This window comes from Marasmius oreades, chromosome 9 (genome assembly GCF_018924745.1).
Source record: "Marasmius oreades isolate 03SP1 chromosome 9, whole genome shotgun sequence".
NCBI lineage: Eukaryota > Fungi > Basidiomycota > Agaricomycetes > Agaricales > Marasmiaceae > Marasmius > Marasmius oreades.
This window is the reverse complement of record NC_057331.1, coordinates 409,850-435,169: the sequence shown is the minus strand read 5'-3', so window position 1 is coordinate 435,169 and position 25,320 is coordinate 409,850. Positions and strand designations below refer to the sequence as shown.

General features: G+C 44.9%; 4 protein-coding genes across 4 annotated transcripts; 3 read left to right on the top strand and 1 right to left on the bottom strand.

Annotated features, from left to right (window-relative positions):
* Positions 1-236: 236 nt before the first annotated feature.
* Positions 237-1,100, bottom strand: E1B28_013059 (uncharacterized protein; the record flags this gene model as incomplete). Its single annotated transcript, XM_043158204.1, has 6 exons — positions 237-417; positions 475-661; positions 717-776; positions 834-869; positions 922-975; positions 1,025-1,100. The coding sequence occupies 6 exons, from the start codon at positions 1,098-1,100 to the stop codon at positions 237-239; spliced, it is 594 nt and encodes a 197-aa protein (XP_043003548.1).
* A 214-nt stretch (positions 1,101-1,314) lies between these two features.
* E1B28_013058 (uncharacterized protein) lies at positions 1,315-5,321 on the top strand (the record flags this gene model as incomplete). The annotated part of the gene is made up of 13 exons (XM_043158203.1): positions 1,315-1,614; positions 1,674-1,888; positions 1,942-1,948; positions 2,006-2,129; positions 2,177-2,361; positions 2,421-2,614; positions 2,670-2,832; positions 2,891-3,039; positions 3,093-3,484; positions 3,544-3,729; positions 3,787-3,916; positions 3,970-4,877; positions 4,936-5,321. 13 exons carry the CDS (start codon positions 1,315-1,317, stop codon positions 5,319-5,321), a joined length of 3,339 nt encoding a protein of 1,112 aa, XP_043003547.1.
* A 16,691-nt stretch (positions 5,322-22,012) lies between these two features.
* E1B28_013057 (uncharacterized protein) lies at positions 22,013-23,764 on the top strand. The gene is made up of 4 exons (XM_043158202.1): positions 22,013-22,247; positions 22,303-22,536; positions 22,599-22,730; positions 22,789-23,764. The coding sequence occupies exons 1-4, from the start codon at positions 22,213-22,215 to the stop codon at positions 23,600-23,602; spliced, it is 1,215 nt and encodes a 404-aa protein (XP_043003546.1). The 5' UTR covers positions 22,013-22,212; the 3' UTR covers positions 23,603-23,764.
* An 845-nt stretch (positions 23,765-24,609) lies between these two features.
* Positions 24,610-24,967, top strand: E1B28_013056 (uncharacterized protein; the record flags this gene model as incomplete). The annotated part of the gene is made up of 2 exons (XM_043158201.1): positions 24,610-24,796; positions 24,861-24,967. 2 exons carry the CDS (start codon positions 24,610-24,612, stop codon positions 24,965-24,967), a joined length of 294 nt encoding a protein of 97 aa, XP_043003545.1.
* Between the last annotated feature and the right edge of the window lie 353 nt (positions 24,968-25,320).

The following is a 25,320-nucleotide window of genomic DNA, read 5'->3' as shown; positions in this document are numbered from 1 at the left end:
TCTTACACAACGCAAATAAAGGTCACGTTTAGGCCGGTTCTCGACCAACTTCCCAGAAGTCTCTCTGCCAAGTAGCCATGCTCAATTTTGTAAAGATAATTTTGACTAGTATTCGGAGCTAAAAATTTCAATTCTTGAGTACAACTCAGGGACATCGGGTACAGATCTGGCAAGAAGTAGCTATAGGTCACACACAAACATGACAGGCGTAGGCAGACAAGAAGGGATAGCTGTATCTATGGAAAGAGAAAGCCGTCGTCAACAGTGTAAGTGAAATTGACAGTCACCCCGTCATTGACGACACGAGTAAGGCCCGCCTGCTGCTTGTCATGGAACACGCAACGGGCCGTTTCCTCGGAGGTACAGTAGAACTTCTGTTCCCCTGACACTCCACGCGTAAGATCGTTGATTCGGGCCCTATCATAAGAAAATCCAGTAAGAAAAACTTGAAAACCACGAATATGTAAAATGTACCACCCTTTTATGCAACCAATCTTGCGTCCGACAATTGAACAGTACCACCTTTCTTCTGGTGGCTGCTGGAGAGGGATTAGAACCTGACAGTTGGGGCAGGTCACGCCGGCCAGCGGGTTTCCACCTTGGTAGGAGCCTGTGCCTCCAGGTCCCATCGTAGTCGTGGAGGTGGAAGCGGGAGTAGCGCCTGTTAGGAGAAAATCAATATTTGAAATCGATAAAAAACCCTACAGACGACTCACCGTCGCCAGAACCAGTAGCCGCTCCAATAGTGGTCGCCGTGCCATCACCAATGGACAAACCTAAAGAGTTACATGTGAGTCCTATCAACGGCTGCAAATGAGAGATGTGGTGCTTACGGGCGTCGATTGCGCTGTCAATAGCGTCACTGAGATCTGAACGCGACAGGAAGATATGAGAAGGAGTTGAGGGGAGAAGGCAATGTACTAGACCGAACAGCTTCCTCAATGATGTGACGGATTTGGTCGAGACCAGCAGTGACTGTAAGGAAATGTTCAGTAATGAGATTGAAACTCGAGAAATGACTGACAAGAACATGGAAGTGGAGATGCGCGGCCATGGTCGCAGTTGTCGTTACCGATGGTTTCTTTGTTGGTGCCAGACATTTTGAGAGAAGTGGGGGAGATGGTAAGCGTTCGAGGGAAAGAGAGAAACGGGACAGATGAGCTTTTATATGCGCATCTTACAGTCATAATGGATCTTGAAGGAGGTTGAATTCCCAATTGGGAAAACGCGATCTGAACGGTACCACGTTCCAGCTCATCACATGTTTACATTTATTGCTCACGCAGTCGTGTTCACTGTCGCGTCTTCACATCAATGTCTAAAGCAAAGGCCAAGGAACGCTGCCATGATACTACTGCATCTGGCCTCAAGAATACGACCGTTCACCAATTTTATACACAGTCTAAGCACCGTACCTACGAACGTTCGCTCGAGCTCAGTGTACCAAAATCAACATCGCACCAGAATAATGGCGAAAATCCCGAGTGGGAAGAGTGTATGGGAATTAGTTCAGATATGAGTTATGGGGAGACTGTTGAGGACGAGCTACCTGAAGAGGAACCGGGGAAACTGAAGGTCAAACCAAATGTCATGGCCAAGCGCTATCTTGACTCGGTGTGTAATCTCTTCGTTGTTTTCGTGAACTAGTGGTTTTAACCCTTTTGTCCATAAAGGATGCTCCCCTTCTCACCTGGGCTCAGTCATATCGTGACAAATACTTGGACTGGAGTTTATTGACGGAAGGGAGAGGACGGGACTTTGATGGTTCATGTTCCCGATGTATGACTCTGCAGCTCCCTTTCGATGTCTGGATTGCTTTGGTTTACGGATGGAGTGTGGGGACTGCATTGCGAAAAGACATCAAGACGAACCTCTTCACCGTATCCAGGTAAGTGGTTCGGTCTATTTACGCGATGATAATGGGCTAATGATACATTACAGGAATGGCGTCAAAACCACTTCCACCAGACAACATTACAGACACTCAGACTTCGGTACCAACTAGGTCATCCCCCCAATACCTTTTGCCCGTGTCCTGCAGTCTCTCATCGAGATTTTGTTGTCTTGGACTGGACTGGAATTCATACCATCACACTGGACTTCTGTGGCTGCGAGTGAGCAATACGTATGTATGTTTGAGTTATCTCCAGGGGAATTGATACTCATACTTCTATAGCGCAACATCTTCAGCTGATGGAGCGGGGCTGGTGGCCAGGTTCTTACAAGGAGCCGTGTACGGCTGCCACCTTCAACCTCTTGTGTAACTTCCACATCATCAACCTTCAATGTCAGACCCCTCCCTCAGACTTTGTTAAGGCCCTCGAACAGATTACTGATGGTTATGGTATTGTCAAGCTACCCGTACGCATTTCCCATATATTTTACCGCTCTGTGCTCAATTAACTAATCTTACATATCAGGATCGAGCAGCACAGTTCATGCTGGTCCTTCGCCAATTCAGAAACATCAAGATGGCTAAACGGGCCGGTCGTGGCCACGATCCAAGTGGTATGAGCGGCACAATGTATGGGTCAGCAACCATCCCGTGTCGCGCGTGTCCAGACCCCCATCGTAACCTCCCCGCTGATTGGGAAAAGGCTCCTGCAGACGACCGGTGAGTACTCTAGCTAACTCTTTCAAGTCGGGGAAGTTCCTAATAATCCTATCAGGTTTTTATATGCTCTCTTTCTATCAGAGGACGCCAATTTCAAACAGAAGGCTCGTTCTCGACCCAACAATTACCGTGATCCTGTCCTTGGACCTGGCTGGGGGTGTTTCGTCCCTCACGATATCTATATGGAGGAAATTACGAAGCGTACAGACCAAACCGAGGTGTGTCTTTCATTTCATTCTCTACTCTGCACGTTTCTGACAGTCCTCCTGGCTACAGATCAGTAATTGTGTCGGTTTCCAATCGATTGCAACCACAAATACCAAGAAATCCAGAGGGCTACGTGCCACTGGTGTTGGTGCAGTCAGTTGTTCTCGGCATGAGACTTTTCGACCGAACGGTATGGGAGATCTGCAGGTTGGCGAACAGTATGTGACTTATTCCATGTCCGTCATGAACGTCACTGATAGTCCAGTTACAGATATATTAATATGGACTTTTTGGCGCTGTATAACCTCATTGGTTGTACACTGCTAATGGTCTATTTCTCTTACGATATTGCATGTCAATGGATGCAACATTTCCATCGAAGGATGCAAGAGTTTCCCGCTTACATGCAGCTGTCAAGCGGGGTATCAGTTGTATCCAAAGTTCCGAAATTTCACTTACCCGCTCATGGTTCGGCATGTCTCGCCAAGTTTGCCTTCAACTACACAGAAGGCGCTGGGAAGACGGATGGTGAAGGGGTTGAACGAAACTGGTCATGGCTCAACGAATGTGCGCGTTCGTTGTCTATGATGACATTGGGAGCTCGAACCGATACGATGGATGACTTCACGAACTTTTGGAATTGGCGAAAGACTGTCGGCTTAGGTATTTTATCACCTTTATTCTAATCATGTTCATATCATCTAACGGACCCTTACGCCTAGAAACTTCTCTCCTCAAAAAGGTCGTCAATGCCATTCCGGAGGCCGTTATCAATGCTCGTGCCTACTCAGCATTTTCAGAAGCCCTCCAAGACGATTATAGGCAGCATCTGTTGACGTGGCAGACTCAGGTTGTACAATGGGAGAATGGACTGTCCCAGTTCTGTCCTTACAACGTTACCGAATCAGGTGAGTGAAACTTATGAATATTCATCGGGTAGCCAAGCCTAATATTGCTATCCATAGACATTACAGTGGCCAAAGTCAAGAAAGCTCTTGCAGAGGAGGAACATCGCCGTGAAATGGCTGGAGAAAGCACCTCGCTTACGACAGCGAATCAGGTCATTATCGAGGGCCTCGATATTGAGGACACCCAGTACATTTCCATCTTTCTCTCGTCATATGAGCTTAGACTAACGACATATGCAGACAACACCTCATTGCCATCCTTGCACATACAAAGTTATCGGAATACAAGGAAACTTCAATTCAAGCAAAGCGGACGACTCTTCTTCATCGCCTTCGAAAATACTACGCATCATTGATTCAGCACATGCCGTCTGTTCAACTGTTGATTGACGCTGAACCTTCCCTGAGCGAGGCCTTACATCCCGAGCAAGTGAAGCTCTTCCTTCCCAGTACACTTGACCCCTCGCTCCTCTGGCCAAGTACGCAACCTCAACATGCCTCTCATCCCAGCGGCCAAACCACCGACACACAACATGCTGGTGGTTGCTGCTGCACCAGCTGTGGGGTTGACGGAACTATCAGATGTGTTATATGCCCCTCTGAACTTATTAGTCTTGAGGATCGACTGCGGTTCGCCCAAGCACATGAAGCTTTGAGCCGTCTCCGGGCTCAGCTTCGTGCACGTACCGTTGCCTACAAGAACTCTTCTCGTGTCATTGCATCCCAAGGCATGTACGTCAAGTTGCGGGCGCTGAAGGATCAAATTGAGACAAAGGTGAAGGCTTTGACTGTGATGTATCGCCGTGCTCGGGCAGCTCTACTAGTTTTGCGGGGCGAGGGAGACTGGAGTCAGATGTTGAAAGAGCTCAAGGATGAGGATGTTCGGGGTATTAGCGAACGTCTTTTGCGGACTGGAGAGAAGGAAGAACTCAAGAAAGCGCAGGAACTTGTGGGAGTGAGCGCCGAGGACATCAATGCTGTTCTGGATGGCATCAATACTGCCACAGTACCCGTGAATCCCACTCTTTGTCTCGGGCAGAGCTCACAACATCTTTCCTGGATTTGGTTCACGCATCGGATGGTTGTCGAAGGAGCTACCACCTCTATTTCGGGGGAACCGGGTTCAAACTTTGACGAACTTCAGGAAAGTGAGTACTATGATTTTGTTTGGGAACTTTACCGCCTCACTGACTGTTATGATACTAGGCCTACGCTCTGAGTGGTGCAAAGCACGTGCTCGTGCCCGTCGATCCCGAGAGGAACTCATGTTGGTGGAGGAGGAGATGCACCGATCGATTGAATTTTGCAAGTTCCAGTCCGAGTGGTGGAAACAGCAGATCAATCGGCGTCCGAATATCCCCAGCTGGCTTCAGGAGGGACTGACTGCTTACGCATCAGAGCACTCCGAAGTTGAGCTTGTACGAGAAGTAAGATGGACAAATTCGTGGGCAGCGATATGTGAGCGATCCAAATTGATTCTCCAGTATCTATCGGACCCCAAGTACAACGGGCTTTTCTCCTCCCTTTCACAGCTGGAGGTCAAGATTGATATGAGGGAGGAGGATGAGGGTGACTATGTTGACGACGATTAACTTCAGTACCAAGTTTCTGTATGTCCTGCTTTGTACTGTTGTACCTGCGGTAACCAGATTTTGAACTGCACGATGTATTGCGAAATACGAGGCCAGCAGATTATAATTGCGAGCGGCCACCCAATAATAATTACTGCTCAAGCATTGACCCAATGATTATTGGGTGGGCCATCGAGAAAATATTGCTTGCTCGACGGTCAGCCTTTCTACTGGGTGATCATCGCAAGTCGTATTCACAACACCATCACCCAAATATCTTTGGGTGGACAACGCTCGTGATTGTTAATGTTAATACCCCGATAATAATAGGGTTGACCGAGAACTCATTGACCATTGGTTGGCCGTTGAAATCCCGGGTACTTGTCAGTCGAAGGCAGCCACTGTTTTTATCGGCAATGATATTCGTCGAAAGGACTCCACTCCTGATTCGACAACCACCTGGTAATAAAATGGATGATTATTGGGTGGCAACTGAATGTGCAGCCCAATAATAACCGGGTATGGAAGCTCTGACGACATCCCCAATAATAATTGGGTGCTCAGATTCAAGTAGCATGGTACCCAAAGACATTTGGGTGGTTGTGGAATCGATAATGATTGGGTCAGGGTGGCAGTCTGATAATAATTGGGTGGCTAATATCCCCAATTATAATCGGGCGCTCGGGATCGACTAATGGTACCCAAAGACATTTGGGTGGTTGTGGAATCGATAATATTTGGGTCAGGGCGGCACCCCGATAATAATTTGGTGGCTATTATTGAAACCTGAATCTGCGATGCCATCCAATAATAACTGAATGGTCGGGCCCTGCTCCTGGATAGGGAGAATACCCAGGACTACCCTGCCCTATTGTTATTGAGTGCACTGAGAATTATTATTCGGTGGTTTCAGCTTTAATGTACTCGCAGAAAAGTGGGCAATCGTTATAATAGGAAGGGATACTATTACTGGGAGCTATTATCATTGACCTACATGGACTATTGTCAGGCAGGGTGGAGGAACAGTCGCCTTCGGTGGCGACGACATTCCGGAGGCAGTTATGGGGGTGTACGAACGTGTCCTGTAGGTCTTTGTGATGCTTCAGTAAGGTTGCATCTATCGGGTGAAATACACACTCAATCGCAACACACTTCATTCCATGCAATTCACTTGATTTTTGTGTGCTGATTTGTGGTGAAATTTTCTGGCGAATTTCACCCGATAAACTTGATTCTGATTCGCTCGAAAATTTTCCTACAAGACAACGGGAATTTCACCGTGTCCGTTTTCGCGGTGAAATCAGATTTCATCAGAAATTCCAACGAAAAGTGAAATTCCCCACAAGATCAGGTATTTTCCATGAGGTTTGCTCTACCCAGTGTGCAGCTGAATCTGATACTTGTAACAGTATCTTCCATGTCGTCTTTACCAGGCTCCCCGGCTTCTTGATACCCTTCCATGTCCTCCTCTCTCTGATTTCTCCATCTTGGGGCACTCCACTCGTGTGGCTTCCATACCCTTCAAACTGAACCGGCCTTATCTGTGTTCCGCTGAATAAGGTTATACTAGTGACAGAGGTAGGAAGTTCTATTTCCAGGAAAGAAGTTAACTGGAGATCGTCCAAGTATTCGTCGTCTGGCGCTGCCACAGTCTTGAAGTGATGGTTCGGGATCAGCGGTTGGGGTTTAGAGGATTTTGGGAATGGATGTTGTATATCAAATAAACACGTGCCTTTAATCTCCGTTAAAGTATATAGTTACTAAATATGTACACTCACACCTCAGTGTCAAACCACCACTGAGGTTATACATTCCTTTTAGCCACTCTCTCGCACTCCGGAGCTCCGACGGACTCCGATGTTTCTCCGTTCTTACACTCTATTCAACACTGCGCTTCACAGGTTATGGGCCCCGGCAACGAAACCGTGTCGTCCTCGACAGCTTTGAAACTGGTACAGAAACTACCTACCCTACAGGAGGGAAGTGCAAACTGGTCAGACTACAAGTCCAGAGTCGTTAACCACGCCGTGTCCAAAGGACTCAAACGGCACCTGTTCGGGACCGCACGGAAGCCGGAAAAATTAGTGTTACAACAAGATGGGAAGTGGTACAAAGAAGGATCGTTGCTACTACCGGTAGAAGAAGCGGCCGTAGAGAAGAATGAGGATGCATGGGATGAGTACGACCAGAAGGAGGCTCAGACCCGAGAATTCATTTACCAAACCATTCCGAAATCACTCTTCATACGGGTCCGAGATTTACCAACAGCATGTGACGTGTGGAAGAAGCTTATAGATGTCAACAAAAATTGCGGATCACTTATAGTGGCCGATTTATTGATGAAACTTCAAAACATGCGATTATCGGAAGGCGGAAACCTCCGGAATCACATTACGGAGATGAAGGAACTCCGAGAAAAGTTGGCCGAAATGGGACACCCTGTTGACAACCTTATGTTTACATCTAACATCACTCGTTCCCTATCATCGTCCGCCATGTACAAACCCGTACTCACCTCGATCTCCATCATAGCCCGAAACAGCAGTCAACCAGTCGACATTGAAGTACTTTTGTCAAGTCTCGAAAGTGAGTATGACCAATCGCTAATGCAAGCAGAGGAGAAGAAGTCGCAGGAGGCACTTGTAGCTTCCTTTAATAAAGCTCGCGGATCCGACGGAAACCGAAAAGGGAACCGTAGCGGAAAAAGCGGAAAAGGTGGAGGTAGTGGAAATCCCCACAAGGATACCACAATTGTAACAAGAAGGGTCACATCAAGACTGATTGTTATGCCGAAGGAGGAGGTAAGGCGGATAGTGCGCCTGCCTGGTTTAAGGCATTGCCGAAAGAGAAGCAGAAAGTTGCAAAGGGTGCTAACGTAGCCGAAAAGGAGGAAAAGTCCGACGGAGTTGTGCTCTTAGCTACTAGTTCTGTGGACTATGCAGCGTCCGAACACCGGATTACGTCGGATTTCCGAAGCGAACATACAGCCAACGCGGCTACCCGCACGGACTCCGATAAAATTATAGACTGTGGAGCAAGCAGCCATTTTACCCCAGATCGCGATAGTATAAGTGATTACGTCGAAATTCCTCCGGAGCCTATTACGGCTGCTGACGGACGATCTTTTAATGCCATAAGCAAGGGGAACATGCAGGTTTACTTTCCGATGGGACCCGGGAAAAGTCCGACGAAAGTTACGCTGAAGAACATCTATTATTGTCCACAAATGGTCTACACTCTTATTTCTGTCAGCAGCATGGACCGAGCGGGATGCAAACTTACAATCCACAACAGTACATGCATTATTCAAACGTCCGATGGAAAAATTGTCGGCCGAATTCCCCGGATCCGAAATCTCTATCGTATCACAGATCATCATGCTCATGCTGCCGAATCATCTACTCCGGACATTACTCTAAGTCGTATGGAAGCACATCGGATTCTTGCCCATGTCAACTATGACGACATTGACTACATGATCAAACACGAAATGATCACCGGAATCCGAATTGATCCGAAGTCACCTCGAGAATTTTGCGAAGACTGTGTCAAAGCGAAAATTACTCGGAGGCCATTTCCAAAGGAAAGCGAAGAAGAATCGTTCCAACCAGTTGTTGGCGGAAAAGTTACGGCCGACGTTTGGGGACCCGCACCCGTTAAATCCTTAGGTGGTCACAATTACTTCATTGCTTTCCACGACAAACACACTCGGCAATCGCGGGTACACTTCATGAAGCATAAATCGGAAGCTCTGCAGAAGTACAAGGAGTATGAGGCATGGATGATGACTCAACGGAACCAACCTATCCAAATTTTCGGAGCGGACCGAGGCGGAGAATTTTTGTCTACAGAATTTGACAACTATCTTGCGTCTAGAGGAACCATTCGTCATTTGACAGCCCACGATTCGCCGCAATCCAACAGCGGATCTGAACGGATTAACCGGACAACACTGGACATGGCTCGCGCACTGTTGATACGTGCCAAGTTATCCAGGAACTTGTGGGCTGAAGCAATTAACCATGCTTTTTGGGTTAAAGATCGACTTCGTCATAGAGGACTGAAGAATGATCAAACTCTGCTGGAAGCCGGAACCGGATTAAAACCGGACATCGCAAAGGTACCAGAATGGGGACGGAAAGTGTGGGTGAAGGACTTAGAAGCCGGAAAGCTAGACTCAAGGGCAAAGGAAGGCAGGTTTGTTGGTTACGACCAAGCAACCAAAGGGTACAGAATTTACTGGCCTGAAAAGCGGAAAGTTTCGGTTGAACGGGATGTAGTCTTCAACAAAGACGAACAATTCGAACCTGGAACTGCTCACATTGAGGGGGAGACAGACTTACCTGATTTTCCAACCTCTAGGAATTTTTCCGAGTCCAATCCGAGCATTTCCGGTATGCCACAAGTCCCCGCCACTATTCCACCACCATTGCCACAAATCCCGGACGATCCGCCACCACCAACACCACCGAGAACTCCGGAACCCGAACCGGAACAACCTCCGGAACCCGAAATAAATCGCCGTCCTGTAAGAACAACAGCTGCGAAACCCGGACCCGGTGGTTGGAGAATGATGAACAACATGAACGTGAAGGCTCATCATATCAAACCCCAAAAGGACGCCGCGTTCGCTGGATTTGTAGACGAGGAGGAAAGATTAGAACCAGGGGGAGTCCTGTTCAATCTAGATGAATTAATTGCGGAAGCGATGGTCGCCGTAGAAGACGAACCAAGTGTAGAGGAAGCATTGACCAGACCTGAAGCGGAACTCTGGAGACCGGCCTTTCAAGCCGAATACGATCAGATCGAAAAGATGGAAACCTGGGATCTAGTAGAGCTACCCAAAGGTGTCAATCTTGTCGGATCTAGATGCGTCCTCCGGAGAAAACGGGATTCCGAAGGAAAAGTTGCCAAGTACAAGGTGAGAGCAGTAGCAAAGGGTTTTACGCAGAAATTTGGCGTAGACTACACAGATACGTTCGCTCCGACGGTGCGTCCGGCAACGATCCGTACACTACTTGCAGTCGCTGCAAGTCTCGGAGCCGAAATTGACCACGGAGATGTCAAAAACACCTATCTCTATGGTACACTGCCACCGGACCAGAAAATCTACATGGAACTTCCTCCGTACTACTCCGAATTTAAATCCATTCCAACCCACCTTCACGGAAAGCGAATAGTATGCCGACTTAAGAAATCCTTATACGGTACAAAGCAGGGAGCACACGAGTGGACCCGAGCGAAGGAGGAGAAAATTTGCGGAACCATGCAGTACACCAAATGTCATGCGGATGAAGCCGTTTACTACAAATTTGATGGTACAGTTTGGAGCATTATAGCCAGCGCTACAGATGACTTCGTTTTCATCGCGGACTCCAAAGAAACTAATGCACTTGCAAAGAAACAAGTCGGCGAGCACTTTGAACTCGTTGATCTTGGTGCGTTTAATTGGTTTCTAGGAATGAGCTCATCCCGGAACCGAGAAACCCGAAAAATCTACCTGGACCAACATGCGTACATTGACCAAATTGTAACGCGTATGGATCTACAGGACGCTCAGACCGCAGATACTCCGATGGAACCCGGAATTGACCTTAGTCTCGAATCTCCTGCCGTATCACCACATCCATTAAACTCCGACGAAAAATCCCTTTATTGTGAAGCAATTGGCTCACTGATGTATGCAAGTATCATGACTCGCCCGGATATCACATTCGCCATTAATACCCTTTCTCAATTTCTTGAATCTCCCCGAACAACTCACCTAAACGCCGTTAAACATGTATTCCGTTATTTGAAAGGAACTCGGGACGTTAAGCTTGAACTCGGAGGAGACAAATTATACCTGTCCGGATACTCGGATGCCGATTGGGCATCGCACATGCACCGCCATTCAATCTCAGGATTCGCATTTTCTATCAGATCCGGAGCGGTCTCCTGGAGTACGAAAAAGCAACCTATTGTTACGCTTTCCAGCACGGAATCCGAATACGTCGCGTTAACTCACGCCGGCAAAGAAGCAATTTGGCTCAACAAGTTGTTATCTGAGCTAAGACCGATTTTACTGAATGCCGACAGCGGATCCGATGCAATGGACTTATACTACGATAATCAAGGTGCTATTCGTTTATCAAAGGACTCTACATTTCATGCATGCACAAAGCACATAGACGTCCATTTCCACTGGATCCGACAAACAGTTTCACAAGGACAAATTTCTTTATCTTATGTTCCAACCGACTTAATGATTGCAGATACATTTACAAAGTCCCTGTCTCGGGCTAAATTCGTATGCTTCGCATCCATGCTCGGACTTACTTTTGATTAGTGTTCATCTTGAGGGGGAGTGTTGTATATCAAATAAACACGTGCCTTTAATCTCCGTTAAAGTATATAGTTACTAAATACATACACTCACACCTCAGTGTCAAACCACCACTGAGGTTATACATTCCTTTTAGCCACTCTCTCGCACTCCGGAGCTCCGACGGACTCCGACGTTTCTCCGTTCTTACACTCTATTCAACACTGCGCTTCACAATGGAGTGCTTTTGAAGTTCATCTTTGGATACTTGCGTACTCGGCTGTTAGTCAATACTAGGATCGAAGTCAGTTGGCCTGTTTCCACCAAACACGGTTAGATAGTACATTCAACAGAGAAAGGCAAGGCAAGAGGACGACTTAGTGATGGTGAACCGGGTATGTAGAAGTTCCCGACATCGACAAAGACTGCGCCTCTTCACTGCATTTACCACAGTTCAACCACAACTACATCTTACTACAGCTAGTTGATAAATCACTACACATGCTCTGCATCGCACTACAGCGTTCCACTTCCCTACATCACGCTGCGACCACCTCCACTTCTTCTACATCTCACTATACCCTGGCAAACATAACAGAGCCCGACACGTTCACGCTTGAGCCTGTTTACATGAGAGGAACTTAAACAGTACCCTGAGAGTGACAGCCTTCTGTCATGAAACTGACAAGCCTGAGGTAGCGAGGCGCAAGAATCTGAAGCTGAAACTACACAAAGTTCAGGTTCGCCCGGATGACCCTGCGTCACGTACGCTGTTCAATTGTCCTGGAAACTGGGTGTCAACGTCGAACATTTACGCAAGATATCAATATCAAGTCCCATGTCTTGTAATAAAGGAGGATATCATGAGCCGTGATTGTCAAAAGCTGGAGTCATCTATGGTCTTGCGCACCGAGTGCTTGAGGTATGTACGGAATATTGAAAGAGCAGGGTGCAAGGCTATCAGCCTATATGACCAGTGGATGACTTACTTTGTAGGACTTTTGAGATGATAACTTGTTAGAGTTAAGAGGTAGGATATTCGTATAGAACAGCCTGTCTTTACAGGTTGTTACTACCTAGCTTTTATACTACTGTGTAGGTATAATAATAGGTATGTCGTGCTATGTCGTGCTAAGCATGTCTGTGTGAGTTAGAACTAAAGATAGTATCTAATGAATGTGTCTGAGTAACAAGGTTCTTGTTATCTCTAGAGGTTATATAGCTATTGGTAGATATAAGTAGATGTGAGAGAATGCTCAGTCATCTACTGTGAGGTTTATAAGCTATTGGTAGATAAGTAAACTATCCATGTGAATGATAGTGTAAATATAGTGACAGACGTATGTACATGAGTAACTACTAATGTCTATGGAGTCTTGTGTCTAAGTCTTGTGACTGACACGGTCACATGTTAAACGATAAGTTCAACACTCCCCCTCACTGAATTCATGTGGTATAGTAATACAGAATCAGTGGAAAGTTAATCCAAGTTCTTTACGGCATTTTTCAAACTTGATTTTGTCTAGGTTCTTCGTGAGAAGATCTGCAGGATTTTCTGTTGTAGGAGAATAGAAGAGTGTAATCTTCTTTTCAGTGATGCATTCGCGAATGTGATGAAAGCGGATGTCCATGTGTTTGGTTCGCTTTTCTTGTACTTCGTTACTGCTCAAGAATAGTGATCCTTGATTGTCGCCAATTAGTGGAATTGACTCTAATGGGAATCCTATTTCTCCAAAGAGGTTTTCAATCCATCTGATTTGTCTAGCGCAGTCGGATAGTGCCATGTACTCGGCTTCCGTAGATGACAATGCAATGGTCTTTTGTTGGTGTGAGACCCAACAGACTGGTGCGTTGGCAAACTTGATTAAATATCCAGTGTGTGATTTTCGATTACTGGGATCTGTTGCCCAATCTGAGTCAGAATAGGCCATGAATCCCATGTTTGACTTTCCATCATATGTGAGTGTATATTTGGAAGTTCCTCTGAGGTATTTGAGGATATACTTTGATCGATCAAGATGATCTCGGGATGGATTTGCGCCATGCTGTGATAATTTGATAACAGCATGTGCAATGTCAGGTCGTGTTCCAAGCATGAGGTAGAGTAGTGATCCTATTACTGATTGGAACTGTGATCGAAGTTTTGGATCTGGAGTATTTGTGTTGGTAACCGGTGTGTATCCACCAGGTAATGGTGTGTTTGCTGATTTTGCATTTGTCATATCAAATCTTCGGATTACTTTTTCAAGATAGTCGCATTGATCAAGATAGATCTTTCGATTTTTGCGATCTCTCCTGATTCTCATTCGAAGAAATTCCTTCGGTTCTCCTAGATCTCTGCATTCCCAGACTTTCATAAATTCCTTCTTCTTTCTATTGAGAAGGTCCTTGTCGGATCCCATAAATAGGGCATCATCGACATAGATGATGGCAATAACTGTTTTGCCATTTTCTTGGAAGATATATACGCCAGCATCTGAAGTGCATCGTATGTAGCCCATTTTCATCATTGATTGTGTACACGTATGCCACCAAGTTCGACTGGCTTGCTTCAGGCCGTATAATGCTTTGCGTAACTTCCAAACCTTGTCTTTATCCTTGACGAATCCTTCTGGTTGTTCCATAAAGATTTCTTCTTTTAACTCGCCATATAGAAAGGCGGTTTTAACATCGAGCGCTGAGATTTCCCAGTCTTCTAGTGCTGCTAATGCCAGAAGTAGTTGTACGGTTTCAAATCGTACAACTGGTGAAAATAATTCGTCATAATCTATGCCTTGGACTTGTGAAAATCCTTTTGCTACTAATCGCGCTTTGTAGCGTCCATCCGACTTCTTGTCGAATACCCATCTACATTTGATTGGTTTTTTGTGTGTAGGACGGTTTACTACTGAAAATACTTGTCTTTCATTTAGTGATTTCAGTTCTTCTCCACAAGCTTTCAACCATTCTATCTGTTCCTCTTTAGGGCGAAGGTTGAGGATTTCAGAATAAGACCAGTCTTTGACTGTATCAAAATCTGGTTTGATAGCGGATGAAAGAAATGTTTTAATGAATTGTTCTCCCCCTTCCTGAATAAGTCTAGTCAGAAGCTCTTTCATGGAGTTTCCCTGTTCAGGAATGACAGTTTCTTTCGGTTTTACTGGTATCTTTTCAGGTATCCCTAGTGGATTAACTGTCTTTTGCCAACTTCGCATGCCTTGTTGTTGGTTTTCAAGAGGATCGCCTGTATAGACGTTTCCTTCCTGTATTCTAGGTATGCGAATTCTAGGTTCGACTTCCCTAGGCGGCAAAGGATCTCTAACTTTCTGAGATCTTTTATGAGTTCGTGGAGGAGGTTGTGGAGGATGATTATGTTCATGAGGTTTTTCCTGAGGTTGTTCATCCTTGGGAATATTACATTCAGGATCCGGTATAGGAGCCTCATCGTCAGAATCATCATTGGGAAGGTTCCAAAATTCGTCAAAAGCGTCCTTTTGATTGGAATTTGGATGATGATCATTGTGATCATGACCGTTATAAGGGTATTGGGAAAAAGGCGTAGAATGGATTGGTTTGGAAGATTTGTCTATCTCGATAGATCCAGGTGCTTCTTGTTTGCATTTAGGAAACCATGATTCATCAAAAGTAGCATTGGGGCTAACAACGATAGAGTTGCTAGTAATGCGCATAAAACAATAAGCTTTCGATCCTGGTTCATAGCCAATGAAGATCATTGCTTCTGATCGTGGTGCTAGTTTGTTTTTGCGTACTTCTTTATGATTATGAACATAAGCCCCACAACCAAAGGTTCTGAAGTATGAAACATCAGGTTGTTTGTTGCTATAAATTTCTACAGGTGTTTTCCATTCTCTGGAATGAATTGGAGTTCTGTTGTATACATGAAGAGCCGTTTCAATGGCAAATTGCCACCAGCTTTCTGGTGCACAGGCTTGTTGCCGAAGTGCCTCAGATTTGTCTCGTAGCGTTCGATTGAAACGTTCTGCTCGTCCATTTTGTTCATGTATGTGCGGTGCAGATGACTGGATAGAAATTCCATGTTGTTTGAAGAATTCATCTGAGTTTCTAGAGAAGAATTCTCCCCCTCGATCGAAGCGTAGCTTCTTGACTTTTAGATTGGATAGGTTTTCCACTAATGTCTTCCATTCTTTTAGCCTTTGGAAAACATCAGATTTGTTTCGGATAGGGAAGATCCATCCTAATGAGGAAAAGTCATCGATCATCGTTAAGCAATACTTGTTTTGTTGATATGAGTGGGTTGGAAATTCTAGTACATCCGCATGAACTAATTCTAATTTCTGAGAGGCGCGTTTGTTAGAAGATGGGTATGATTTAGCTGTCATCTTTCCTTTAGCGCAACCTTTACAGATCCCTGTAGTTGGTTCACGAATCGTAGATTTGGTGAAACCTTTGCATGAAGTTTGACACTTGCACAGCACATTGTAAGATGCGTGTGCAAAACGTTTATGCCAAATAGATGAATCTATGTTTGCAAGAGAAGCCATTATGATTGAAGGTGATTTCTCCTTGGAGAGTACCTTTCCATCAACCCATTTGAGATTATCTGTCCCACTACTGGGATATCCAGTTAGGATTTCAGAATGATCTCGTTTGGATCTGAGAGAAGTTGCTTGATCGTAAGATAAGGTGTAGTACCCTTCTTGTTCGATCTTACCAGTGGATAGTATTCGATATGGACTATGGCATTGGTACATGACTGGAAAAAGTTTTATGACACATTTGTGGCCGTTAGGTTTATGACATTCTATGAATACTGTTCCGAGACCGGTAATAGGCGTGTTAGCTTCACTGCCTGCACTAGTCTGAACTGCAATTGGGTTGCTTAATTTGTGATAGTCAACAAAATCATTGATATTTGGAGTCATATGATGTGTTGCTCCACTATCTAGTAACCATTTCTCTTGCTTTTCTTGCTTATCACTCATTGCATTTGTAGAAAACGCAAATATATTGTTACATACAGAAACATTGTTACAACCAATTGTAGTTATACAAGAAGTTTGATCAGTGTTGTTCTGTAGTGAGTGATTAGCATTGAGCTTTGAAGTAAAAGAGAAATCTTGCCAGCATTCATAGTCACGACCATAGGTGTCTTCACCATTGTATTCATAGTCATTGTAGTTGTGATAGTCATTGGGGGTCTCGGACTCTTCCATTTGTCGATCTTCGTAGGAAATTCCATCAGAGAAGCGATGTCTCCTGATGTATCCTTGCGAAGTTTCTCCATGTCTAGTACAATCCTTCCAGCTATGTCCAATTTGCTTGCATTTGAAGCATATGCGTTGTGGACAGTACCTGAAGACGTGTTCCGTACTTCCACACTTGTAGCATTTCTTCTGCAATGGTGAATTGTTGCTGAGCTGTGGTCTGGGGGGTCGTCCGCCAGTACTCATTCTTGCAGCTTTGGAAATTCGCCTTTTATTTTCCTCTGCCATTCTTTTTAGGTAATCTACCCTGCTCTCCTTTTTCCATGGGCTTTTACCAGTATCAACTGGTGGCCAGTTGAAATCTTCAACCATTGGATGAAGTTTTCGGCATTTATTGGCAGGATGAGTAGGGCTTTGGCAGTGAGAACACCTTTGAGGTGGATTAAGAGGACAGTTAGCACGAGAGTGCTTAACCGATTCGCAGATATAGCAAAACATGTCGTCTTTGCCTATCTTTAGCTGTTTTCTCTGATTTTTAATCTTCCTCAGAGCTGACCGATGTCTGTCCTTCTCTAATTGATTCATGAGTCTGACATGTTCATTAAAGTCAGATTCTTCGAATCCGGTATTGCATTCTTCGTATGCCTCCCTTTTCCTTTTCAAACTGTTGCGTTTGAGCCATTTTTGCCTTTTCTCATATCTCCGATTGAATCGTCGCTTGATATGGAACCAATTGTGACTGGTCCAAGGTGTGAGATGTGGATCATCAAGATCAACTTCGTTCCTGATGCAATTCACTGGTAAAGCTTTTGCCAGTGTCATGGATCTTCGGATCGACGCTACTTCTTGAGCAGGTGAGAAGAGTTCCATGGAATTGCTCCCTTGGCCTATAGTCATTGATGTCACAAATTTTCCAGCAGTTCTTCTGCTGTGGTACTCTTTGAGGATTTCCTCTTCTCCAAGATCCCACATGTCGTTTCTGAATCTTTGGACTTTCTCGATCATTGGTTCAACGTAAAACCCATTTTTTATAAATAGAGGAGTCCAAGATAGATCAAGATCCGTCCTTATCACATCATGTTCAGATATGACAGCGGGAAGGTACTCTTCTTGGGTTATGACTGGATTGGGTAAGTCTGGAGGTGGACTGTTGATTGAGAAATCATCAAAGTTGATTTGATTCGGGTTTGTATCCGTAAGATCCGGCATTGGATCAATCGTTTCATTCTCTGGTAGAGACATTTCTGGCTCATCATCAGATACATAGATGACTTCGCATTCTAGATCTGATGTTTCCTCCATATGGGTGTCTTCTTCTGTATTAGAAGTTTCTTCCATATTGACATATACAGGAGTTGGAGAATTTTCCATTAGGAAGCAAATGGTTGCATTTGCATGAACATTGGAGAGTTCTTCTTGGAGGCGAGAACTGAATTGAATCGGAAGAGGTTCAGGAGATGATTGAACTAATCCTCCTGTTTCAGGAGTATTATTCGGGGTATCGGATGATAGACCAAATTGGAATCTGTATGGATCATCTTTCTCATAGTAGGTGTCCGAATCGTATTCATCACCATCCATCCAATCATAGTAAGCAGATCGTCGAATCCTTTCTGCTTCTTCTTCTTCTGGAGTGCAGTTAGGGCACATTAGATGTGGTGTTTGTACTTCAAACTGTCCTTCAGAAGGGGTTTTTGTAAGACCAAAGTATCGTTCGACACATCTGACTTGAGTAAGCCAGTTGTGATCGATGTTATAGTCATCGACTTTATTCTTCAGAGGGTTTTGAAGATACCAATCAAGAGCTTTGTACTCTAGATTTTCTTCCACAACCTTTTTCCAGCATTGTGGGAGACGAACTTGTATTGGAGCATTATCTCTCCATATGTAATTGTTTTTGAAGAGTCGCACAAAATCAGGATAGTTTCTTCTGGCAAGCTCGTTCATTGATACGATTTCCAGAGAGATATCCCTGACTAGTCGTCTAATATCATTGGCGCTTTGCCATGGATAAAGGTGTGATGAAGTATGAACCATTAGCGGTGGTTCAATTCGAATATTTTCGATTTTTGTGTCCTGATCCATCAGGCTCTCGAAGATGAATTGTTGTGGTGTCATATTATCTATCCTGTAGATATTGACATTGTACTCTCGTCGATGAGTATCTGCAGCTTCTGAACTGAGTGATAGAATTATTTTGTGAATTCCAGTGACGTTCAGTTCCTCTAGTTCGTGAAGCAGGTTATTCTTTTTTGCTTCATCATCTGTGAGAAGAATGTTTTGTATAATGTTGTTCCTAAGTTTTCTCCGAAGCTTGAAAATCATTTCGTTGATCAACATCTCTGATTGTGATGGTTCTCCGAAGGAATTTTGCTGCGTAGCTTCGAGTTGTGTATATTGAAGAGCTTCAGGAATAAATACAGGAGATGGTGGAACAGTATGAGGCAATCTGGTATCCAATTCAACCTGGTATTCAGATTGTGGATTTACATCAGATGCTGTGGAACTAATGGTGCATCGGGCAAGTGGTGGTTGGAAGAAATCCGGATTATCACCAAATGTTTCCATTAAGTCTTTGAAATCTGGATCGGAAACTGGTTCATGATCAGGAAGTGGTCGTCCAAGATTGCGACTTGTTGACGTTCCTATCATTTGAAGATCTCGGGTAGTAGAGTTAGGAATATTTGAAGTAGACGCAATTTGTCTTTCTTCTCCATCCCAACTGTAGCCAACACGATTCATGTGTATTTCGACAAGTTGGAGCTCATCGGCTAGTCGTGAACAATTTATTTTAACAGGGGCAGAATGATTTGCGGAAGAGTTTTTATTTTTCTTTCCTCCCCCTTTCTGCTTCTTGTTATTATTAAATTGTTTCTTAGAACCCTGTCCAGGATTCTGTTGTGGCTGCTTCCCCTTTCCTTTTCCTTTCCAGTTCTTTTTCTGGTTGCTCTGCTGAGCACCAGGGTTATATTGTTGAATCGGGTTGAAGTTCCGATTCTTTTGACCATTATTCCATTGTGGTCGAAAGTTTGGATTGAAATGCTTCAGCCCAGTGACTCTCGCAGTATTCGATTGTACCAAAGACATCGACTGTTTTTGCATCCATTCGGTGGATACCATTTCAATAATCTTTTGAGTGGTAAACTCCCGCTCAGTAAGATTGTTGATAATTGATATGACGTTCCCGAAGGAAGGAGGTAGCTTGCTAACAATTTGGAAAGCTATGAGCTTATCCGCAAGTGGATATCCTTTCTCCTGGAGTCTAGCTGCATGGGAAGTGATCTGGGTAATGGCCGGTATTGGATTTACACCATCCTGTATGAATATATTATTATATTTAATGTATTCTTCATTCGCACTGGCAACTTTGGTGGATTGGAATGCCAGCTTCAAAGCGTCGAAGAATTGCATAGCGGTTTTGTCTTTGCCGTATGAAATTCTAATGGCTTTTGAAGTGCGAAGGTGGAGGTAACCAAGAGCCTGCTCATTTTTCTCAGACCAAGTATTGTATGTGGAGACAGAGGTGTGATAGCTTGCATGATCGGTAGCAGCAATAGTAGGTGCCGCAGTAGTCAATGCAGTTACACATTTCTGTACTCTACAGTAGTTTGTGAATGTATCAGAAAATTCTTCCCATTTACGTGCATTTCCATCGAAGATTGGGATGACAGAAATTCCGGCAGTAGAAGGAGTTTCGGCGTTATTGACCATTTGGGTATAAAGAGGATATTGCTTGAAGTTGGCGACTAGGAAGTCTGATTCTGGATCATTCTTTACAGAGAAGGCTTTGTCAGAACCAGAGACTACTGGAATGTTAAAGCCAGTAGGGGTTTTGACGAAAACACCTGATTCTTCGGAAGAAGACATTTGCTAGAAGAAATAAGATTGTAAGCAAAAGCTTCAAACAATCTGCTTTCTCTAGATTATGAGTCCGTTTGGCCACAAACGGTCGTTATCAATTAAGATAACTAATTCCATGTGTCATGTGTCACTTCAGTGATCCGGTCTCAATCCCGGACTCACTATGTATAGTAAAAAATCTATATGCCAATAGAAAGCTTTTTGTTTTAAAGTTTGTTGATCGATCTGCATCAGTTACACAAGCTTTCTCACATGAAACCCGCAGGTTCATGCTTAGGCATTGTCCAACGAGCGATCCCAAAACAACAAACTTATAAACTACTAGGCGTTTATATGACTGATAGCATATAGTGGAGTTTTACTTATTTAAATACGAAAGTGACCGTGATTATTTTACAAGCTATCTAACTTGGGGTCCGAACGGTTGTCCCAAGTGAATCATCCGTGTAAATGGATGAAACCTTCTCAGTCTGCGTTGCACAAGCGTGCGGGCACGACCAGAGGAGTAAGAAGTGTAAAATGTAGATATAGGGCTGGTACGAAAGTGAAGGCCCATGATACTAGTATAGATGGAAAGAGATAAACGAAATAACTCTTGCCTTTATGCCATATCTGATATCCACTGGTGAACTTCTCTATGTCCCGCAAAGGGTCATAGGTCTGTCCGCCGTTGACACTGACTAGGGTGTTTTGTGGCGTCCGGGGCCCATAACCTATTGAAAGAGCAGGGTGCAAGGCTATCAGCCTATATGCACAGTGGATGACTTACTTTGTAGGACTTTTGAGATGATAACTTGTTAGAGTTAAGAGGTAGGATATTCGTATAGAACAGCCTGTCTTTACAGGTTGTTACTACCTAGCTTTTATACTACTGTGTAGGTATAATAATAGGTATGTCGTGCTATGTCGTGCTAAGCACGTCTGTGTGAGTTAGAACTAAAGATAGTATCTAATGAATGTGTCTGAGTAACAAGGTTCTTGTTATCTCTAGAGGTTATATAGCTATTGGTAGATATAAGTAGATGTGAGAGAATGCTCAGTCATCTACTGTGAGGTTTATAAGCTATTGGTAGATAAGTAAACTATCCATGTGAATGATAGTGTAAATATAGTGACAGACGTATGTACATGAGTAACTACTAATGTCTATGGAGTCTTGTGTCTAAGTCTTGTGACTGACACGGTCACATGTTAAACGATAAGTTCAACACGGAAAAGGGACGTTCCAAATGACAACCGCCGGCTCGCACTGATTCTCGGGATTCTCGGGCTCGGAGAGCTTGCTTGGACCGGGGCGGTTTAGGCGGGCGGCACCATACCCAAATTCGGCGCCGAACCGAAAATTTCTCATCAACAAGTGCATCAAGATGGCATCGCCTTGCACTGTTACCGCGACAGCCTTCACCAAGTAAAGCCTTCCTGTCAGCTACCCTGATGAGGCCTTGCCTTATTCTTTCCAGTTCCAGATTCTTTTCTCACTGAGGCTGGCGCCTTGTTCTTCTTGTCCTTTCCCACTCGACGCCCTGGTTTGGCTTTCGACGATTCGCCTGCATTAAGTTCGCTCAGCACGGGCTGCTGAACCATGCTCCTTGCAGCTTTTCTATTGGCTTTTGTGGTGTGAGTGAATCTTGTGGAAGATATTTTCCTAGTGTTAACGGCTCGAATCCAACAGACCGATACAATATGTATGGGCTTTGAACATAACCTTTCCCTCCCCTCCAACGGCCGCTCAAAACAATACCTTTCTTTGGATGCGAGAGAACGGTGATCCAGGGAAAATCTGGTTGAGGAAGCAGAAGCTCGATGATGATCATGGTGCTACTTCATGGTCTGGTGACAGTGATAGTGCACAGTTGGATTTGACAATTTCTACCGGAAGCGCTCAGATTCATTTCCACAGAGCAGGGTGTGTTTATCACTCGTCTGTTTCTGTATTGGTACTGAATCCTCGATTCCTCCATGGTTCAGGCTATTCAATGTTGGGGTTTTCAAGATGGAGGACAACTCAAATCACAACAAAGGAATGGCACCTGTCTCGGTTAAACAATTGACCGTATCCGTGAATCCGACTTCTGCTGGCGCCATCAGTGGGACCTCGCCGTCAGTAATTAGCATGCCATTCACTTTTATCTTTTCTGACACGATTTACATTCAATAGGACCCCACCACCTGTATCAGCCTCTTCTCCGGTTGGCAGTAGTTCACCAAATCAAATGCCATCGCACGAGAAATATGAAGGCAAGACACCCAACGTAGCCCTCATCGTTGGCCTAACTCTCGGATTCGCGACTCTCCTCGTCATAGCTGGCGCTACCATCTTGTACTTCCGCTGCAGATATCGAAGGATGTCCGATGCGATGCCAATACCATTCCAGAACAACCGGATGATACGCGAGTCGGACAGTGAGAGTTGCGCGAGTTTCGAGAAATGCGATAGTCCTCCCCCAATTCAAACGCTATATTCCGTTCCAACCTCTGGGTCGTTCTCCGTCACCAGCCCCATCGCCGCCGCTACTCGGGAGCGAGAACGTCGACGGAACAAGTTCTTACGATTTTCATTCACTACCATCAATTCCTCAACCAATTCGCGTTCGACAATAACGAGTAACAGTCGCACAACAGACTCATCAGAGTCCCCTTTACCTCCTGTACCTGCGCGACCACGGACAGATCGGCAGATGTTGATTGAGCAAAAGATTCAGTTGCTACAGTCAAAGATGATCATTTTGCAGGGTCGGTCGAAGACGACATCGCAGATTTACGTTCGCCCTTTACCACCCTTACCACCTGCTTCTCCGGGTTCTCCTAGCAGACTTCCAACGACACCCATACCTCTTACTCCGCTGCCAACAAGTGATGAAAAGAAGGAACTTAAAAGGCTGACTGAGACGGTTGAGAGGACGAAACAGTTGCATGAATCTGATTGGGCACTTGGTTTGACCGACCTGGCGCCAGAGGGGCTACATGATTGATGTTGACCGGTCTAACATCAGTTGAGTTAAGGCCTCGCTCGTGACGGTGTTTATACGGAATCCTGTGTTTGTATAATCCTGTGTTGTAGAATTTATTGATACCTTCGTTGATGTTTTCTTGTCGTTCACTGTGTTGTACTATGTCAATAGGATGTTGTATCAAGTATAATTCATGGGTGCTCTGAGGCTCCCAAAGCTAGCCCAAGGGCTAACGTAGAGCGAGTGTATTTTGTATTTTGTATTACGTCGGAGATATTTTCTTCCAATCAGGCAATTTACATATCATAATCATCATTACACTACTGAGATACATTATAACATGTCATTGGTGACGTAGAATTGAATTCATTCTTCCATTGATGATTGCGCTAGTCCAAAAGACGGTCAGTTCAGGCGGCGTGAGAATAAATAGTGAATTACGAGGGCTTCTGTTCGCGGATTTTTCCGTATCATGAAGACGTTGCGATGCCGATCATGGAGGCTGCCGAGATACTCAGAATCTAGGAAGAGTTTGGTGAGAATACTCAAGGACAGGTGAGCCTTTTCAACTCCATACTACCTTGACACGATGTTGCTTAGTAGCCTTTAATCAAGCTTCAAGCGCCAAAGCTGCGGATGCTACCCGCGAGTAATTTCAACGAAACCTGGTCAAAGCTGCATACCCTTGGCACCCTCAGTTTAGTTGACTCCCATGGTAAGCCTGTTCACGAAAGCGGAGGAGACCACGTTGAAATTAACCACGCTTTGTGTTCGACAGTACGGTTAGCGTTACGTGGACGCCTTCCTTCGTTTCCTAACGTTCCATTCACGCTTTCAATCGAACAATTCAATCAAAAGACCGTCGTAATGGAACATATTGGGGAGCGCTTGATCCCACGATCGTGACCGTAAACCCTAGCCAGAGATTGAGATTAGCTATATAGACCTTGACAGCTCGCGACTCAGTTTCTTTCTTTTTTCTTTACTCCTTCTTTCGCTCCAACTCAACCTTGCCAAGACCACCTTCCATGACTGAAGGAGCCGGCAACCTGGCGGTTAACGCTATCCCAATCGCACTCTTACTAGTCATCGCCGTCATCGTCGTTTCATGTATCTACGTCGGAATACAACGCCATCTGAAGCAACGGCTGGCAAAAAAGAAGAGGGAAATGGAGTCTTCTGCTGTGGTTTCGGAGGTGCCGGATGTAGAACGAGGTGAGTGGTACCGGGTTTCATCCCGCTTGAGTCTATATGAAACCTGAATTTTTCCTGTTATTAGGAGTAAAGGTTTTACCTACTACCGTTCACGTTCAATTGCCAGGAATAATTTCGACCGTACGGCACCCCGAAACAGACCCGCCGAGGTCTGCAAATGATACTGTTTGACGTGCATCAGCCAGCTGATGGTTGCTACAACATCTTGAACTCGACTCATCGTCACGGAGCGGTCGCAAAAGCTACCTTGAAACCGTTCAGCTGTTGGACATGTATACCTTACTCCACACCTATCTAATAGTGCACGAATCATGTATTTTTAACTCGCACAGCGTTCTACGTTTAACGAACACTACGAACGAGTAATGAAAACGCGACAAGCTTCGGAGGAAAGCCTGATGATCTCCCTGTGTAAACCTGGCAACAGCCACACTATTATAATTAGGCTCGAGGACACGAGCTCTGCCATATCATAATGCCGAGTGCCGACGATGGTGCCCGGTTCCACCATTGTCCGAGTCGGT

What these genes read in the sequence shown, in the direction of transcription:
- E1B28_013057 (XM_043158202.1), top strand. Translation starts at nt 22,213, where the DNA reads ATGCTCCTTGCAGCTTTTCTATTGGCTTTTGTGGT. An exon ending in ATTCATTTCCACAGAGCAGG is followed by an intron (nt 22,537 to 22,598) that starts GTGTGTTTATCA and finishes TCCATGGTTCAG; the next exon opens with GCTATTCAATGTTGGGGTTT. An exon ending in GCCATCAGTGGGACCTCGCC is followed by an intron (nt 22,731 to 22,788) that starts GTCAGTAATTAG and finishes TACATTCAATAG; the next exon opens with GACCCCACCACCTGTATCAG.